Source organism: Tupaia chinensis, unplaced genomic scaffold (assembly GCF_000334495.1).
Source record: "Tupaia chinensis unplaced genomic scaffold, TupChi_1.0 Scaffold000691_1, whole genome shotgun sequence".
Taxonomy (NCBI): Eukaryota; Metazoa; Chordata; class Mammalia; order Scandentia; family Tupaiidae; genus Tupaia; species Tupaia belangeri.
Window position 1 is genome coordinate 727,130 of NW_006160214.1, and position 20,708 is coordinate 747,837.

Sequence of the window (20,708 nt, forward strand, 5' to 3'; positions counted from 1 at the left end):
TTGCCCCAAACAGAATAACGATAGTTTACTTTTTAGAGGGTGGGGAGTTTCCCAGGTGCTGTCTGTGTTTAAGGTCAGAGGTGGAAAAGCCCTAAAGTCAGTGTTTTGGTAAGTGCTTACCCAAGCAACGCCAAGGAGGAGCAGCGGCCACCGCCTTCGCCGGCGCGGGGCGGGGCTGTGGCCTCAGGGCAGCCTCGATCCAAGGAGGGCGAGGCCTGCGCGCCGCGAGGCCACGTGACTGGTTCGCCTCCTGGGACACCACGCATGCGCACAACGTCGTCGGCGAGGTGGCTCTGGCGCTGGTGGCGGCTGCTGCAGTGACTGAGGACTGAGGCGGTGGAAGTGCCATCATCGGCTAGGTTGGCTCAGGCTTCGGCTCATGGCATCGAGTGGCATCCATCGTAAGGTCAGGTGGGACGGGCTCCCCGGAACGTGGTGGCGGGGGGGAGACTAGCGGCAGAAAGGGGCCTGCGGTGTCTCAGGCCGCGTTTGGGCCGAGGCCTCCCTCTCCCGCCCTGTTTGCGGCCTGGCTTGGACTCGGCGCCCAGCTGGCGATTCCTTTCTTCTTCCCACCTGTTGGGTGGAGCAGCGCGAGGTTTCTTTTCTTAGACCTAACGTTTCTCTTGACTGCGCTTTATGTCGGGCGGGAACGTGTGGACCTCCCTCACCTGGATTTAGAAAGAGGTTGGGAGTAGTAAGTCTGAAGTCCTTGCTTCCCCGAGAGCTGGAAGCCAATGTAGCTGGGACGACTAGAAGTGGAAGGGGCTTGTTAGCCGCCAGATGATTGGGAGGATAGAATACAAATTCTATTAATAAAAAGCATGGCCTTTGAGGACACATTCTGCGTTCTGCGTTCTGACTACGGAAGCAATACTAAGTCACAGCACACTAAAGATGAACCAGAACTTGTGGCAGCATAGGATGGAAATAGAAAAACTAGACATGAAAGGCCCTAGTAGGATCTTTTGAAGAAATCTATTTAAGAATGCTTATCTTTGTAACCAGATTGGCACCCGTGTTTTTCCTGTTCTAAAGTCAGATCTTTAAATAAGTTAATACAGATAATAATGGATAGTACTTGAAGTTAATAAATAGTACTGCTTAATGTATTATTAATGATGCTGTATAATAATACCATGTAATTTTATACAAATTCAAATGTTGCTTTTTAGTTTGACAATCATGTTGTCTTCTGTTTGAGGATTTCAAGTTACTTGGCAGTGGTCTAATTTGTTCAGAAACATGTCAAAGTTTTCTAGAGCTGGAAAGGGGGAAGAAGCTTTAGCATTAGCAAGTTTCCTAAGGGAAGTACAAAGCTCTTTTGTGAAGTTCAGGGTTTGGGGCTCTATAGGAGCCTTAGTGGGTTGAAAAAATAATAAACAATTGCTGTCAGGTTCCCCTGCTCCCAGATTTTAAACCTTATTCTATAGTTGAAAAACTTGGAACTTTCTACAGTTCACTGTCTGACAGGGATAAAGGGACTGATAGGAGTTCTAAAGAAAACTAGTTCTTTGACTGTGAACTCTGAAATAATTAGTGATTGACCAAAATGGCTAATTAGATGGTATGGGATAATTAAAGTGAGAATTAGAAAAGCAGAATATTTTAATCTGAAAATATTTGGTAATAGTTTTACTTGCTTACTTTATAGTTGAGTAAGAAAGGATTTTATAAGTCATTTTATCATGTATTTTTCAAGAGAAACAACAATCCGTATGCTAACAAATAATTCTACATGAAACTTTTTAGAAAAATAACTAGAGGAGGAAGAAAGTAGTAGCTGCACTCCAATGGTAACTTTTTTCAAAGATCTGAAGATAATGCAGATGTTTATGTAAATACATATACAAAGTCCAGTTTCTAGAATATAGTGTTTAATGTGTAGAAACTTTTTAAAAAGTCAGTCTGTAACATTCTGCTTAGCCTCTAAAACCATTTGTAAAAACTAGTCTCTTTTCTTCTTACAGCCCAAATCTTCAAATTGGCTTATCTGTGGATGAGGTACAGAGTGACTTCTGGATTGCAAAGTTGTTAATTTTCAATGCCCAAACCCATAATTTTTGATCTTCAGTGATGACTTTAAATTGTTTTCTTTTTTTTTTTTCTTTTTTTTGGGGGGAGAGGTTTTTGCTATCGGGTGCGTGCGCTCGCCAGACAGACAGAGACAGAGATAGAAAGCGAGAAATCACCCCCCAAGAGGGGATGGCCACGCCGCTATCCCTTCTCCTCCATTCTCCTCTCGGGGGATCTTGGGCACACACGCACAGGTGCCCGGCATGAGTTTAATCCACCGGGTCTGGGACTCGAACCACAGTCGACTGCATGGGAGTCCAGCGACATAGCCATTACGCTAACTGCTGGTCCCTATGACTTTAAATTTTTTAATACTGCTTTGTTTATGGAAAAGAATAACCAATGCTATAATTTTTGAGTACCTCTGTAGGCACTAGAGTTATATAAAAAAATAAAAAAAATTAGATCAATTGTTCCATTTTTTAATTTACTGTTAAGTCATCTTCAAACAAACTTGAAAGTTTAAGATGGCATGCTTAGTCAGATGTTTAATGTATATCGTAATTATGCTAAAAGTAAAATATATGACGTAGAAGAACTATATCTTTTCATGTGCTGCATATTTATAATTTATATTTTCTTCTATACATGTATACTTTATGCCTATCTTATGATTCTGTAAGAAAGAATACTAACTTCAGTAAAAAGACATCAATTGTTTTGGTGAGTTGAGAAAAAAGGAGTTTTGTTAGTCTAAGGGAACAGCATGTACCAAGGCATGAGCCAAAGCTCAGGTATGAAGCATGTAGCTTTGGAACTAGCAATGTGGAGGAAGATACAGGATTAATAGGTTTAGATAGTTGAGACTGGACATATTACTCACGTGTTCAAAGATATTTATAGTGCTGTTATATGCCAGGCACTGTTTTTGGTTCTAGAGATAGAGCATCAAGCAAAACCAACAATGTCTCTTTCTCACTGAATTGAATACTCTAGTAATGTTATTGGGTCATCAGGAAAGTCATGATGAATTTTTGTATAGAAAAATAGAAAAATATGGCATGACTTTCCAAACAACCTAATAGTTCACTGATGGCAGTTGTAGTGATGTTTTTCAGATTTTTTATTGGAACCCCCCATAGCATGTACATGTGACATTGCTACCCAGTAAATAGTAATGGAATTGTATATGTGTTTCAACATTATGACCACAGTATGTGCAGATACTCTGATTTATTGTTTTATATTTTGTTTTTTCCATTTAAAAACAAGTGAAATTTATTTGAATCAGGCTGCAGTTTGAAAAATATTGCTCTAGAGGAGAGATAATAATTATTTAAATTACAACGATAGTAGTATAAATGAAAAGAAGGGGATAGTTCATTGAAATAGCAAGGTATGTGTGATTATTTTGTGAATGAAGACTAAAGAGCTTAAGAAACTTGCCCAAAGCTAATTAGTAACCAGACCAAATTTTCTTTTTTTAAGAGAGAGTTTTTGCTATAGGGCACGTGTGCTCGCCCAAGAGACAGAGACAGAAAGCAGGAATGCATGGGCTCACTGGAGAGACAGAGACATAGAAACACAAAGCAAGAAATCACACTACAGGGGTGATGGTCTTGCCTTAATCCCTTCTCCAGTATCCTCTTGGGATCTTGGGTGCACGTGTGCACACACATGCACATGGACCTAAGCACGGGCCATAGGGTATTTGTGCTCACTGGAGAGAGAGAGACAAATAGTATGAGGGAAAGTGAGAAATCATCCCTAGGAGTGGTGGCCACACTGCAATCCCTTCTCCATTTTCTTCCCGGGATTTTGGACATGCAGGGACACACACCCTGTGTGATTTTCAAGCCATTGGGTCTGGGACTCCAACCACAGGTGACCCTGTGGGGGGTCTAACAACATAATCCCTTATGCCATCTACTGACCCTGCTATTTGTTTTTTATTCAAATGAATTGAGTTTTGTGCAACTGGTAGATCTGGTCCTTACCTTTGAGAAATTTATAATCTAATATGGAAAATGAACATTGAACAAGTATCACAGATGTATTGAGTTTTGTGTTATGGAGAAAAAGATAGATGCTCGTAACCTAATAGTGGGAATAATATAATTGATTTAAGACCTGTGAGGAAATGATGTTTAGAATATTCTTATTTATTTAAGACCATTTCAGGAAATGACGTTTTAACTTTACCCGGAAGAATGAATAGACTTTAGTTAGAACTAAATGAGAATGTAGAGTGGGATAGAAGTATGAGAGAGCATTTCAGGTAGAAGAAATTGCATTCACTGAGGTCCTTAAGCTGAAAATGGAATTGAAAACAAAAGCAACTCAACAAAAATAGAGCGTCTGAGCTTAAGTTAATAGAGAAGAGGATAGAATTTGGTGTTAGAATGGGTTGAAACTTGACTGTTATCTTTACCACTCATATAAACTTGGAGAAATTATTTAATCTTAATAAATTTTGTTTTCCTTATCCTTTAAAATGGGAAAATGGCATTTAACACAATATTCGTTCAATAAATGCCATCTCTTACTGATAACTCATCATGAAGTACATGATGATAGGTCTTCATTCATTGATTCAGTCTTTCTTTCAAAAATAATCAGTGTATTCTGTGTGCCAGGCAACTTAATATATAATAGTTGAGTTGAACATGTGTGGTTATAGTTGTGTTGAAATATGAAAACAGAACCAGCAGGTGGTGTAGTGAAGGGTGCTGGACAACCACATGGATGACCAAAGTTCAAGTTCCAGGTCTGGAGGCTTGAAACTCATGCTGAACACCTGTGTGTATGCTCCCATAGCCCTGGGAGAAAAATGAAGGAGAAGGGATTACTGCATGGCCATCCCCCCTCCCTCCTGGGGAGAGGTGATTTCTCACTTGCCATCTTACTGTTTCTCTCTGTCTCTCCTGTGAGCGCATGTGCACTGTGGCAAAAAAGTTAAAAAAAAAAATATGAACACAATATGGTTTGGGACCAGCAGTTAGCGTAATGGCTATGTCGCTGGACTCCCATGTAGTCGACTGCGGTTCGAGTCCCAGACCCAGTGGCTTAAACTCACGCTGGGCACATGTGTGTATGTGCTCAAGATCCTGAGAGGAGAATAAAGGAGAAGGGATTGCGGTGTGGCCATCCCCCCTGGAGGAAGGTTTCTTGGTTCCTGTCTTTCTGGTGAGCGCACGCACCCTATAGCAAAAACCTCTAAAAAAAAAAAAAAAGTATGGTTTTACTATGTACAAAGAACTGTGATAAAATTTTTCTGTTAGATTTTTCCATTGAAACAAACAAAAAAGAAACTGGTCTGAACTGATCTACAGTTTGGAAAATTCTTGACATAGGGGAGGAGATAATGATTAATTCCTTAAAGTATAACAGTAATAGTGTGACTAAAAAACAGGTGGTTAATTCTTCTTGTTTTAATTTTTTCTATTCTTTGAGAGAAAGAAAGGCAACTCAACAAGATCCTCATGCCGTGCTTCATCCCGTCTTATCTGGCCCAGATTATGAGCATGTACACATCCAGCTTGCTCAGAAAACTGTTGGGATGAGAACCCAGGACCATGCCTAAGTGAATTCAGTTATGTTACCACTGTACTGCCACCTGGCTCCAGGGCTGGTTAATTCTCATAGTAGGCAGTAATAATAAGTAAATTATTCACTGTTTAGGATATAATACATTCTGTGCATAAAAGAGTAAGAGTAAGTGAAGGTAAAGGGAATCAGGTGTTCTGGAGAGGGGAGCAAGTTAAATTTTAAATAAGAGTGGCCAAAGTAGGTCTCATTGAGAAGATGACCTTTCAGCAAAGGCTTAAAAGAGGTGTGGAAAGTAGCATCTGGGAGATAATTCTGGACAGAAAGAATAGCAGTGCAAAGTCTCCAAGGTTGGAGAATGTGGTCTTTTTGAGAGAGGCAAGATCTCATTGTGGTTGAAACTGAATGAGAGGTTGAGAGTAGTAGAAGATGAGATCAAGAAGATAAATGGTAGGAGAAGGTGTAATGATTCATTGGAAGGACATTGACTTTTACACTGTGAAATTGAGTAGTGGAGTGTCAGACTGAATTTATTGATTTTTTTTTTTTTTTTTTTTTTGCTGTAGGGCACGTGCGCTCACCAGACAGAGAGAGACAGACAGACAGTGAGAAATCACCCCCCAGGGGGGATGGTGACGCCGCAATCCCTTCTCCTCCATTCTCCTCTCGGGATCTTGGGCATGCATGCACACGCGCCCGGCGTGAGTTTTAAGCCACCGGGTCCGGGACGCGAACCGCAGTCGACTACATGGGAGTCCAGTGACATAGCCATTACACTAACTGCTGGTTCCCTTGTTTTTTTTTTTTTTGGAAGAGAGTTTGTTATAGGGTGTATGCGCTTGCCAGAAGGACAGACAGAAAGTGAGAAATCACCCCCCAAGGGTGGTGGCCATGCCACAATCCCTTCTCTTTCATTCTTCTCTCAGAATCATGAGCATGCACGCCCAGTGTGAGTTTAAGCCACTGGGTCCGGGACTCGAACTGCAGTCGACTACATGGGAGTCCAGCGACATAGCCATTACTCCAACTGTTGGTCCCCAAAACAAAAATTCTTGAGAAAGGGGATAGGAGAAGTGATCCAAGTCATGAGTTCTGGGTTTGGCCTTTGATAGAGTTAATTTCATCTGTTGTGATCAAGGGAACAATGTGGATGTGGTTATAGATGCCTTTAGATTGGGAGATTTGTTAGTGGTAGTGAAGGGGATGAAGAAATATACTTGGTTGCTTATAGTCTTAAATTATGAGAATATACATGAACAGAAATAATGGTATATACATGAACAAAAATAATGGTTATATATTCAGGTTATTTTAGGAGTGATAATAGAAATGCAAAACAAATACTTAAGAGAATGAAAAGGGGGAGCAATTATAAATGAGGTGAGGAGATTAGGATACTGTGGTATCATAATAAATTCATTATTGGAGGTATAAACATTTTAAAAAGGGGTGTAGAGAATCAATAGAGATCCTTTAGGTTAAAACTGACCATTGGTTGTGGCAATGAGGATATTTTGATAAATTACTACCTCTGTTGGAGTGATGTAGCTGCACTACATAGTATACCAATAAATGGTTATTTTCTTAGAAAAAAAATGCTACAATGCACACCTTTGTTCATGTTAAGTATTTAAGCTCTTGTAAGCGGCCTGATCTTCGCTATTCACTTGACCCAGAGAACCCCATAAAGTCCTACAAATTAAGAGGTTCAGATCTTTGTGTTTATTTTAAGAACACCTGTGAAAGTGCCCAGACCATCAAGGTTATGCATATCCAAAAGACCACCAGGTATCTGAAGGCTCTCACTTTACACAAGTAATGTGTTCTTTTCTGTTGTTACAGTGGTAGAGTTGGTAGATGTGCCCAGGCCAGACAGTGCGGCTGGACACAAGGTTGGTGGCCAAAAAAGAGTGCTGAATTTTTGCTGCTCATGCTTAAAATTGCAGAGGCTAGGGGCTGGCTGGTGGTGAGGTGGTTAAGGCACTGAACTCTCACTTGGCTGACCACGATTCAATTCCTGGACTTGATGGCTTGCTTTTTCACTCTCACTCTCTCTCTTTTTTTCTGTAGTCAAGTTGAAGAATAATAATAAATTAAATTAAATAAATAATAATTTTTTTAAATGCAGAGGGTAATGCTGAACTTAAGGGGTTAGATGTGCATTCTCTGATCATTGAGCATATTCAGGTGAACAGAGCACCCAGGATGAGCCATCCAAACTTACAGAGCTTATGGGTAGATTAACCCATAAATGAGCTTCTCCTGCCACATCAAGGTGATCCTCACTGAAAAGGAGCAAGTTGTTCCTAAACCAGAAGAGGAAGTTGCACAGAAGTAAAATATATCCCAGAAGAAACTGGAGATACAAAAACTTATGGCATGGGAATAAAGTTAGCATAAAATAAATGTAGATAAAAGTAAAAAGAAAAAAAGTAGGAATGGTTAAAAGTCTGGAGTATACTAGATTTTCCAAAAATCTGGATGCTTATTTGGTGAGAGTGAAACCAGAAAAGTTTTGGCATGGTTAATAGGAGATGAGATGGGGTGAAGGATCTTAATGAAAATTAGAAATTGATGGGGCCAGCAGGCGGTACGGTGGTTAAGGTGCCCAAATCCCACTTGGCTGACCACAGTTCAAGCTCCAGAACTGGTGGCTTGCTTTCTCACTGTGTCTGTCTTTCTCTGATGAGTGCATGTTAGCAAATTAGAAAATAATGATAAAAATAATAAAATTAAAAAAAAATTGGAAATCAAGTGAGAAGTTGCATATTGAATGGTAAGACCACCAGTCCCATTTGTGTTACGTGTCTCTAGAATGCTGTTTTCCTTGCTTGTATTTTCCTAAGTTGAAAAGTTTTTCTTTTGGGAAAACGTAACCCAAAGGAAAACGTATAACACTGATGTTTATTGGGCTCCCTTCTCAATAGAATGTCATTGTGCACTGAGGTCCACCGATTGACAAGCCCTGTTTCACTTTAAATTTGTTTTGTAATACCTATCACTTGTTTTTGAACACAAGCTTGAAGATCACTATTCTTTTTATTTTTTATTTTTTTAGGAATTATTTTACTTAACTTTATTGTTAATTTGACCAGAGAGAGACAGAGAGTGAGAGAAAGAAAGTGAGAAAGCAAGCTATTGGGTCCGAGAGTCAAACCACAATCAGGCATGTGAATCCAGCACCCTTAACCACCACACCACCTTCTGAACTTAAAGGTCACTATTCTTTTTTTTTTTTTTTGGAGAGGTTTTTGCTATAGGGCGCGTGCGCTTGCCAGACAGAGACAGACAGAGAGATAGAAAGCGAGAAATCACCCCCGAGGGGGGATTGCCACGCTGCAGTTCCTTCTCCATTCTCCTCTCAGGATCTTGGGCACGCACACACATATGCGCCCAGCGTGAGTTTTAAGCCACCAGATCTGGGACCTGAACCGCGGTCAACTATGTGGGAGTCCAGCGACATAGTCATTATGCTAACTGCTGGTCCCAAGATCACTATTCTTGAGAGACCAAAACAGTCAAAAGATAGAAGCAAATAGTGCTGAGACTGGAAGAAAATTTAAAGTGCATTATAGAGGCTAACAGGTGGTGTGGTGATTAAGGGGCTGGATTGGTGATTAAGGGGCTGGACTCACACATACCCAACCATGGTTCAAGTCCTGGACCTGGCAGCTTGTTTTCTTACTTTTTTTTTTTTTTTTGCTCTCTCTCTCTGTCTCTTTTTGGTGAATCCACGTGCCTTATAGTAAATTAAACAACAACAATAATAATAACAATAACAATAAAAATTTTTTTTGAGGTTTTTGCTATAGGGCATGTTCACTCGCCAGAAAGAGAGATAGAAAGCAAGAAATCACCCCCCAGAGGAGATGGCCATGCCTCAATCCCTTCTCCTCCATTTTCCTCTCGGGATCTTGGGCATGCACGCACATGCACCTGACGTGAGTTTAAGCCACCAGGTCTGGAACTCGAACTGCGGTCGGCTACGTGGGAGTTCAGCGACATAGCCATTATGCTAACTTCTGGTCCCTAAAAATAAATTTTTAAAGTGCATTATAAACTTTCACTAAGGAAAAATTGATTGCATAGAGGATAAGGAGTAAAAATGGGATCAGACTTCCTCATCAGCAACACCAAATGCTAGGAGACAATAAGTAGAGTCATTCAAGATACTAAGAAAAAAATGCGTTTCAATATAGAATTTTAAAAATTATTTTATTTTTGCTTTATTTATTATTTATTTAATTTGACCAGAGAGGGACAGAGCGAGAGAGCGGGAGAGAGAAAGTGAGAAAGCAAACCACCAGGTCCAGGACTTGAACAGTGGTCAGCCATGTGGGAGTCCAGTACCCCTAACCACCCTGCCACCTGCAGGCCCCTCACTCTACAATTTTATAGTCAGACAATTTATCATTTAGTTTTGAGAATTTTAGAATTGGAAAATTTTAATTTTTCCTCCCTATATGCCCTTTTTCATTTGCCTTTTAATTTACCAGTGCTCTCCAGAGAGAGAGAAAAAGCACCTCATGGGGCATGTTCACATAGTAGTCTGTTGTCTTCCACCTCTTCTTCCTTTCTGGATTTTGGGTACACATGCACACGTACCCAGCATGTTTCCCAAGCCACTGTATTCAGGACTCAAACCATGCTGTCACCCATTTGAGTTCCAGCCATCTTAACCACCAAACAATAGGCTGGCCTTCTGTATACCCTTTTTCAAGAAGTTATATAATGAGGGACCAGCAGTTAGCATAATGGCTATGTTGCTGGACTCCCATGTAGTCGACTGTGGTTCGAGTCCCAGACCCGGTGACTTAAACTCACGCCGGGCGCCTGTGCATGTGTGCCCAAGATCCCTAGAGGAGAACGGAGGAGAAGGGATTGCGGCATAGCCATCCCCCTGGGGAGTGATTTCTCACTTTCTGCCTCTCTGTCTTTCTCTGTCTGGTGAGCGCACACGCCCTATAGCAAAAACCTCTCCAAAAAAAAAAAAATTACAAAAAAAGAAGTTATATAATGAGAAATGATTCTTTAACAGAGGCAATAAATCAAGAAAGAAAAAGGACTTGAGCTGTTACGGATGGGATCAACCTAGTAGATAAGTGAAAGGAATTCTTTGATTCAGAATAGACAAACCTAGACAAGATGAACAGGTCTAAATTATTAAAAAATAATAACATAATTTTAGAAAGGATGTCCCCAGAAGTGAAAATTAAACTAGTAGGTATAAGCGACAGATTCTTTTTTATTTTGAAGTTTATTCCATAAGTGAAAGACACATGGAGAGAGAGATTTGAATTAGATTCATCTGAGTGGAATCATACAGTATTTCCCTTATCACAATGACATCAAGGTTTATCCATATCATATTGTAGCATGTGACATAATTAATTAATTTTTAATTGCTCATCTAAGTGAGATGTGAAGAGAGGGAAAAAGCACACCCCCAATAGGTCATGGTCTTGCCACATCCCTTCTGCATTTCTCCCTCCTATAGAGATTGCTTCACCTGCCGGTTTTTGTGAATAGTGCTGCTATGAACACAGATGTGCAGTTAATCTCTTTAAGAGCTGATCTTCAGGTTTTTTTTGTTTTGTTTTGTTTTGTTTTGTTTTTTACATATCCCAAAAGTGAAATTGCTGGATCATGTGGTTTTCTTAATTTTTTGAGGAACTGCCATACTATTTTCCATAGTTGTTCCATGGTTTTACATTCTTTTTTTTTCTTAGAGAGTATTTTGTTTTGTTTTGTTTTTAGGGTGCGTGCACTTGCCAGAGAGACAGAAAGAGAAATCACCCCCTGGGGGATGACTACACCTCATTTCCTTCTCCATTCTCTGTGGGATTTTGGGCACACATGCACATGCACCCAGCATGAATTTCAAACCACTGGGTGTGGGACTTGATCTGAGGTTGACCATGTGGGAGTCCAGCACCTTAACCCTTAGGCCACCTGCTGGCCCCTGATTTTACATTCTTTTTTTTTTTTTGGCAGAGGTTTTTGCTATAGGGTGCGTGCGCTCCCCAGACAGAGAGAGAGACATAGAGACAGATGGCCATGCAGCAATCCCTTCTCCTCCATTCTCCTCTCGGGATCTTGGGCACACATACACATGCACCCGGTGTGAGTTTTAAGCCACCGGGTCCGGGACATGAACCACAGTGACTACATAGGAGTCCAGCGACATAGCCATTACACTAACTGCTGGTCCCCCTGATTTTACATTCTTACCAGGCGTGCTTAAGAGTTCCAGTTTCTCTACATCTGTTCAGCACTTGCTATTTTCTTTTTTATATTTTAGCCATTCTGATGTGTAAGAGGCAGTATCTCTTATGTGGCTTTGAATTTCATTTCTCTGACATTTAGTGATTTTGAGCATCTTTACATACACTTACTGGCCATTTGTTTATTGACCATACAATGTCTGATTCAATTTCCTTGCCTATATTTAATCAGGTTATCTGATGTTTTCTTGTTGAATTGTTGGGGTTCTTTATATATTCTGGATATTAACCCCTTTTAGTTATATTATAATCAGTATGTCCTCCCAGTCTGTAGGTTGCCTTTTTCTCTGCTTATGGTGCCCCTTGATATACCAAAAATTTTAAGTTTGATGTAGTGCTCTTTGTCTATTTTTGCTTTTGTTGCCTGTGCTTTTGGTATTATATAAATAAAATAATTGCCAAGTCCAGTATGGAGTTCTTCTCCTGTTTTTACCTAGGAATCTTATGGTTTTTAGGTTTTTACACTAAGGTCTTTAATGCATTTCCAGTTACTTTGGTATATGGTTTAAAATAAGGGTCCTGCATCATTCCTTTGCATGTGACTTTTAGTTTTCCCAACATTTGTTGAAGAGACTGCCCTTTCCTCCTTGAATAGTTTTGGAACCTTGCTGAAGGTTATTTGACTAGAGAGTTTATTTCTGACTGTATTCTCTCCCCTTGATCTACTTGTCTGCTATAAAGACAGTATCACAGCATTGTCTTCGTTTTTAATGGTTATTCTGTGTCTTTTGTCATTTTACATTGCTAGCTGGAGATTACTGATTATTGTTAAGAATAATCTAGTACTAGTAATTGATGCACTATAAAAAATATGTTAGAAAAAAATCTTACTAAATAACTGGAACCAGGAGATGGCATAATGGTTACGTCACTGGACTCCTATGTAGTTCACTGTGGTTTGAGTCTTAGACCCGGTGACTTAAAACTCACACCAAGTGAATGTGTGTGTATCCTCAAGATCCTGAGAAGAGAATGGAGGAGAAGGGATTGTGGCATGGCCATCCCCCCAAAGGGTGATTTCTCTTTCTATCTCTCTGTCTCTCAGGCAAGTGCATCTGCCCTATAGCAAAAATCTCTCTAAATTTTTTTTCAGTTTTTTTTTTTCTTTTGGACCTTTAATTTATGACATAATTATTGAAATGATCTCCCTGAGGGTAAAGCTGATGTTCTTAGTTTTTATTCAGCACTATAATTGCAGGTTGTGAAGTAATTGATGGTCTTTGAAGTTGCAGGGGTGTGGTAAATTCCTTGATTCCAGAGGAAACCCTTATGTCCCACTTAAATATGTAGTTTGAATAGAGTAGGTATTACAGCAAATGACTCAGCTACTTTTTTTTTTTTTTTAATGATTGAGCCATGAAACAAAAATCTGCAAATTGGGGGTGGGACAGTGGCCGAGCAGAACAATAAAAAGACTGATTCACTTGGGAGGGTACTGGGTTCATATCTGGAGACTTCGCTGGGAGTGCTGACTGTATGTGTGCCCATGATCTGGTGCTGGCTGGAACTGGGAGTGGATCACTGTTGAAGACCTGTTTGAGATGCTCTCTTTCTCTTGCTCATAGAAGACATAAACCTTTTTTTTTTTTTTTTTTTTTTTTTTTTTTTTTTTGAGAGGTTTTTGCTATAGGGTGCGTGCGTTTGCCAGAAAGAGAGAGAGACAGAGAGCCAGAAGGCAAGATACCACCTCCCAGGGGGATGGCCATGTTGCAATCCCTTCTCCTCCATTCTCCTCTTGGGATCTTGGGGACACACGCATACGTGCCTGGTGTGAGTTTAAGCCCCCGGGTCCGGAACTTGAATCGCGGTTGACTACATGGAAGTCTAGCAACATAGCCATTACGCCAGCTGCTGGTCCCTAAGCCTCTTTCAAAAAAAGAAAAATTTACTTAATTCCATTTGTTACTATATTTTAATTTGACCAGAGATAGACAGAGAAAGAGAGAGAAAGGGTAAGTGAGAAAGTAAGCTGCCAGGTCAGGGACTTGAACTGTGGTTGGCTATGTGGAAGTCCAGTGCCTTAACCACCATGTCATCTGCTGGTACCATAAACCTCTTTAAAAAAAAAAAAATGATGACTAACTTGCATGGGAAAATTTGTCTTAAAGTATGTCTTTTCTCCAAAGAAGAAGGAGAGAGTAAAACAAATTGAATTGTTTCTTTGCCTTTTCCTAGGACCAGAATGGTTTAAATTAATGTTGATGAAATTAATCTGAGTCATTCAAATAGAGATACCTTATTTTTTCTGGTAGTCTTAATACTTTGGACTTGGCTCTATTATATACTAACTAGATCTCTTTTTCTTATCATTTCTTCTCAAATCCCTCTGTTCATAATCTGACTAGAGCTTGCTTGTTCTGCTTCTTATCCTTCTACTTCGCTAATACAAACTATTCTGGATAGTGGTCTTTCTCTCTCTCTCTGTCTTTCTATTTTCTTCCCTCTCTCTCTTGAATTTGTTAGAGGATACATGCATTTCCCAGAGATAGAGAGATTAAGAGAGGAGGCATTCCTCATGGGGGACAGCCACATAATTAGGGATGTCTGGCTCTTTTTTTAGTCTACCTCTGCCTTGTCTTTTTGTTCGTGATCATATCCGCCTTCTTGTCTACTGTGAAGAGGAGTTCTCTCAAATCAGTTGTGCTGCATTTTGGAATAATTTCTCATTTTTTTCCTGCTATTCCAAAACCTGTAATTTTTCAAAGTTAACACCAAGTTCTATATTTTACTATTTTTAAAATTCCTGTCAGTTTTTACTGGCTTATTTAATTTTTAGTTTTTGCTGTAAGGCTTGAAGACTTTCCAGTGGGGGAGAGGGAGAGAGGGAGCAAAGCTGAGAAAGCATTCTCCTCCACCCCCAGAGGGTATGGCCCTGCTGCAGTCTCTTCTACATTCTCCTCTTGGGATTTTGGACACACATACACATGCTGCTGGCGTGTATTTAAAGCTGCTCAGTCTGGGACTCAAACCACATACTAGGCCATATGGGATCTAGTTGCCCTGACCATCATGCCACTGGCTGGCCCACTTTAATCTTCACGAAGAGAAAGCATGAGACAGAGTGCAAGAGAGCACCAGAGTATACAAGACAGAGACAGGTAGCCTCAACAGTTTTTCTCATACTGTAGTTCCCTTCTCCAGCTAGGCAGGATTTTGGGTGCCTGAGTATCTAATGTGTTTGAGGGCAATGGGAGTCTGAACCTACAATCGGCCATGTAACTTACAGCACTACAGGTAAATTGTCAGCAACTTCCTGAATTGATTGATTGATTGATTGATTGATTGCCAGAGGGTGCCTGTGTATGTGTGCCCATGATCTGGTGCTGGCTGGAACTAGGAGTGGACCACCAGAGTGGGAGAGGGAGAAAGCACTCCCTTCTCTATTTCTCTACCCTCTTGGAATTTGGAAAATGCACACACATGCACTTAGGTTTTTCACAGTCAGCCATGTGAAGTCTGGTTCCATTAACTACTAGGCCACAGGGGCAACCCTTCTCAAATTTAATATACACTTTTTTTATGACCCAGAAGTTCCATTATTCAGAGTTTACCCATGAATATGTTTCTGTGCCTTTGAATTATTAGGTCGTCAGGAAAGTCATGACGTATTTTTCTATGCAAAAATGTATCATAACTTTCTCAAATGACCCATTGTTTAGATATCTTGGTAGCAGTTCAACTTTCTGGACCCTAGCCTAGACCTTAGAATCACTGGCCAAGGAATCTGTATTTGTTTTAAACAGCTTAATAGCTGCATTTGGAGGAAAATTTGACAATTTCTGTGCAGACTATTATGAAACCATATATTTAAAAAAAAAATTGCTAGGGGGCATGTATGCTTGGCAGAGATAGAGATGAGAGAAGGGAAGAGGGAGAAAGCACACCCCTGCAGAGCATGCTTATTCCATCCCTTCCTCTTCACACTGTTGGGATTTTGGACATGCACACACACATGCCAAGTGTGTTTCTTAAGACACTAGGGCCAGGTTTTGGACCATACATTCAGACATGTAGACTCTGGCTGCCTTAACCACCAGACCAGAGAGCATGCCTGAAATCCAGATTTTTAAAATTGTCTTTAAATTGCAACAACAGTAACAATAACAAAAATGTAACCAACCAACCCATAGCTTTTTTTCTCCTCAATCCAGTTAAATACTTGATGGTAAACAAAAAGAGTAACGCACTCCACTCACTTGTTTTTTTTCTTTTGGAGAGGTTTTTTCCACTGTAGGGCGTGTGCGCTCACCAGACAGACAGAGACATAGAGACAGAAAGCGAGAAATCACCCCCCAGGGGGGATGGTCACGCTGCAATCCCTTCTCCTCCATTCTCCTCTCGGGATCTTGGGCATGCACACACACGCGCCTGGCGTGAGTTTTTTTTTTTATTTTTTTTTTTGGAGAGATTTTCACTGTAGGGCGCGTGCGCTCGCCAGACAGACAGAGAGAGACATAGAGACAGAAAGCAAGAAATCACCCCCCAGGGGGGATGGTCATGCCGCAATCCCTTCTCCTCCATTCTCCTCTTGGGATCTTGGGCACGCATGCACACGCGCCCGGCGTGAGTTTTAAGCCACCGGGTCCGGGACGCGAACCGCGGTCGACTACGTGGGAGTCCAGCGCCATAGCCATTATGCTAACTGCTGGTTCCCCGGCTGGCGTGAGTTTTAAGCCACCAGGTCCGGGACGTGAACCGCGGTCGACTACTTGGGAGTCCAGCGACATAGCCATTACGCTAACTGCTGGTTCCCCCTCACTTTTTTTTTTAATGAAGTTTCATTTTTAAACTTTATTTACTTATTCCAGTGTGACCAGAGAGAGACAGAACGAGAGAGAGAGAAAGAGAAAATGAGAAAGCAAGCCACCAGGTTTGAGACTCAAACCATGTTGGGCTTGTGGGAGTCCAGCACCCTTAACTACCACACTACCTGCAGGCTCCTCCACTCACTTTTTAAAAGTTCACTTTTTACATGAGAAAGAATAAGAGAGAGGGAGGGACAGTACCTTCAAAAGGGTCTGCGTGCTGTGGTACACTTCCAGTTTAGGCCAGCCCTGGATTATGGCCACAACCTGCTGTGTCCAGTGTACTCACGGAGGTTTCCTGATAGAAACTGGTAGCTTTCCTATGTGGGTCTGTCTTGCAGACCATTGCATTTTTATCTCCACCATCAGCCCCCATCCCACTTTTGTGGGAAGAACAACTGTTAATACCAATATTTTTTATAATATTTTAGTTTATCTAGTATAAATTCTTACAGATATATGTGTTGTGGATATCTTTATCAACAGATACATTTATTTTCTTTTTAATTATTCTTTATTTCATTGTATGAGTATTCCATTTATTAAAGCAGTCCTTTTAAAATTCCTCTTCCCTTTTTACTGTAATAGGAAGTTGTAATGAATGCTTTTAAAGAAATATGTTTATATCCTTCTCACTAAAGATATAATCCTTTAATTTTTATTGGTTATTTGTACTTCTTTGCTGTCTTTTAAGTCTTAATTATCTTTTAAATTATACTCTACTGTAGATTAGATGGTAGTATATACTGAGTACATTTTAAGAATGAATCAGTTTTTTTAATGATTATTTACCTTATTTTATTCATTTATTTATTTTGATTTGACCAGAGAGAGACAGAGGGTGAGAGTGAGAGAGAGAGGAAATGAGAAAGCAAGCCACCAGATTCAGGACTTGAGAACCCTGGTCGGCCATATGGGAGTGTCCACTGCCTTAACCACCACGCCACCTGCTGGTCCCAAGAATAAATTGGTTTTATAGTCTGCTTAGTTTTTTTTTTCTTTTTTTTGGAGAGGTTTTTGCCATAGGGCGCGTGCACTCGACAGACAGACAGACAGAGAGACAGAAAGCGAGAAATCACCCCCTGGGGGGATGGCCACGCAGCAATCCCTTCTCCTCTTGGGATCTTGGGCATGCACGCATACGCGCCCGGCGTGAGTTTTAAGCCACCGGGTCTGGGACGTGAACAGCGGTCGACTACGTGGGAGTCCAGCGACATAGTCATTACGCTAACTGCTGGTCCCAGTCTGCTTAGTTTTGAGACTAATTCCTAACTTAAAAACCATGAGATATGCCCTGCAATTTTTTATTTTTTTATTTTTTTTTAATTACCAGAGGGTATGTGCTGGCCAGAGAGAGGGTAAAAGAGAAAGCATCTCCCCATAGTGTGCGGTCATTCCACAGTAACGTCTCTGTTTCTCCATCTTGGGACTTAAAGCATGCAAGTACACATGCCAGGAAAGTTCCTCAAATTGCCGGGGCTGGGATTTGTACTGTGTTTGATCATGTGAGACCCAGTTCCATCAACCACTAGGCCATGGGGCCAGCCCAATAATGGCATATAATTTAATGATTCATTTTCAGTTTAAATTATTAGTAGGAGAGATGACACCTTATGAAAATATATTGTGATACTACCTGAAAGGGATAATTTTTTATTACCTCATACCCTTAAAAATTATGGGGGCCAGCAGGTGGTATGGTAGTTGGGGTGCTGAACTCCCATGTGGCTGTTGGAATGCCAGAACTGGTGGCTTACTGTCTTATTTTACCTCTTTCTCTTTTTCTGGTGAGCACATGTGCCCTACAGCAAATTGCAAAATAATAACAATAATAAGTAAAATTTTTAAAATAATTCTTTTAAAAAATAGTTTATATAATTCAATTACTTCCTAGGAGTAAATCTTTCATAACTATGTTCATAATAATATTTATTAACTTTAAAAATCACTATGATTTTTAAAGCTTAATTTGTATCTTCCATAATAAAGTTTAAATCTAGCTATCAGGAGTCAGAATTTATTATAATTATATAGATGTGTTTTAGCAGTATGATATTCCCTTTTTTGAAACTTTATCCAGAACTAAGTGATGAAGTTCCTTCTGAAATGTGTATACCCAAGATCATAATTCATTCTGTAAGTTTTACTTTTAGCTTATGTAACAGATTTTTAAAATGTTATTTTGCAGTAATTGATAGCATGATGACATTTAGTATTGAACATTAGGTTCTTAAGAAATACAGGATTTTAGGTATGGTGCTTCATTAGGGAAACGAAATGGTGTTTTATGAAGAGATAATCTAAATCAGTATTTAATTTTATTTAAACACCCAGTGACAAGTGCCATTTATGTGAAGAGTTTGTTGTTATTTCATGTATATATGGAAACTAAAATAAGCCTGGTTGTAACTTATAGGACAGATCAAGAATTAAATAATATATTTCCTTCTGATTATGACTTACAGGAGAAATCAAGAATTAAATTAATATATTTTCTTTAATAGCTAAAAAGGGCTTTAAAAGTTATTGTTAATGCCAAATAATTTTTTTAGCATTCAAAACATTTTCCTTTCTTTGTGTGTTTCCACAGATTATTAACTGAAGACAAAATAAGTAGCTATGCAAAATTCTCACATGGATGAGTACAGGAATTCTAGTAATGGCAGCACAGGCAACAGTTCAGAGATAGTGGTAGAACGTCCTCCTGATTTCAGTACTGAGATTATGAATGTTACAGAAATGGAACAGTCACCTGATGGCTCTCCTAATGTGAATGCATCTACAGAAGAAAGTGATATGGCAAATGCTGTGGACCTTCCAGCAACAGCAACAGAAACAGAAGCAAATTTCCCTGCGGAATATGAAAAATTTTGGAAAACCGTAGAAAATAATCCCCAGGATTTTACAGGCTGGGTATATTTACTTCAGTATGTAGAACAGGAGGTTAGTAACTATTTAAATGATATCAGAAAGAGTAGATGAATACACTAATTAATTAAGTGATATCAGCCTAGTCTTTATTGTTTTGTATTTAAAGTTGACTCATAACATTTTCACATTAAGTAAAGTAATGTTAAATACATTTTTAGCCTTGACAGTAATTTACTGCATTTTACATTATAGAGAGTCAACATTAGAGTGAAAGCCTAGTATTTTGAAAAATTGGGGTGTAAATATGCATGTATGTATAAAATCACTGAAATAAAAAGTTACCTTGGTGCATTTATAGGAAAAAAAGACTGTTGCCTCTTTAGCTTTTAAGCTTACCATTTGCTTATTTTGGGGGATAGTATATTTGAAAGGAAAATGTTGTTTGGACAGAAAGTTCCAAGATGTTTAAACACCTTGTTTTATTTTCATTAGAATCACTTGATGGCTGCCAGAAAAGCATTTGACAAATTTTTCATACACTATCCATATTGCTATGGTTACTGGAAAAAGTATGCAGACCTTGAAAAGCGGCATGACAACATTAAACAATCAGATGAGGTGCGTACATGACTGAATAAAGTTACCTCCATTAGGTACTGTAAGCCAATTAATAACAGATTCTTTTTTTTGGCTGGCAGTACCTACCATTTATGGTCAAACAATTTTTATAGGGTATTTTATTTGCATTTGTCACTCTTGTGGCATTTGTAGCTAATATTTTCTCTCTTTGTTGGCAGGTGCGTTAAACCTCTACAGTTTGTCAAGCTTTGCAGTGCAAGCCTCTGTATTACACTGCAGCTTAACAAGTAGGGCAGGGCTTTTCTCTCACTTACATTTATTTCTCATTTTCCAAACAATATAGTTGGTTTGCTAGTCACATTTGCTACGTCTTATTGCATTTTTGGTCAGACGCTGTCATTGATGCTCTAATGGGTCTGTGCCCTATGGTCTGTAACCCAAAGCCTGCCCACACAACCCGGTCAGAATGCAGGGACTGCTGCGCTTTGAAGATCAAGACTCTGCACGTGGGGATCAGAACATTGCCATGTTCTATCCAACCTCCACCCAAATGGTAATGGTAGATTATTTAAACAAAATTCCAGTAATTAGTATTTCTAAGGTTCACCGG

At 39.8% G+C, this 20,708-nt stretch overlaps 1 protein-coding gene across 6 annotated transcripts in view; it reads left to right on the forward strand.

Moving 5' to 3' along the window:
* Positions 1-263: 263 nt before the first annotated feature.
* The window catches only part of PRPF39 (pre-mRNA processing factor 39), a 37,927-nt gene continuing 17,482 nt past the window's right edge, over positions 264-20,708 (forward strand). Inside the window, exons 1-4 of one of the 6 annotated variants that reach the window (XM_027776643.1) lie at positions 277-406; positions 7,402-7,451; positions 19,239-19,591; positions 20,012-20,137. In XM_027776643.1, coding sequence (XP_027632444.1) covers positions 19,268-19,591; positions 20,012-20,137 — 450 coding nt within the window. In that variant the 5' untranslated portion in view covers positions 277-406; positions 7,402-7,451; positions 19,239-19,267. Of the gene's footprint in view, positions 407-7,401; positions 7,452-19,238; positions 19,592-20,009; positions 20,386-20,488; positions 20,652-20,708 lie in introns of those variants that run through there. The other 5 variants (XM_006160600.3, XM_014592449.2, XM_027776644.1 and 2 more) reach the window with 5 other exon arrangements.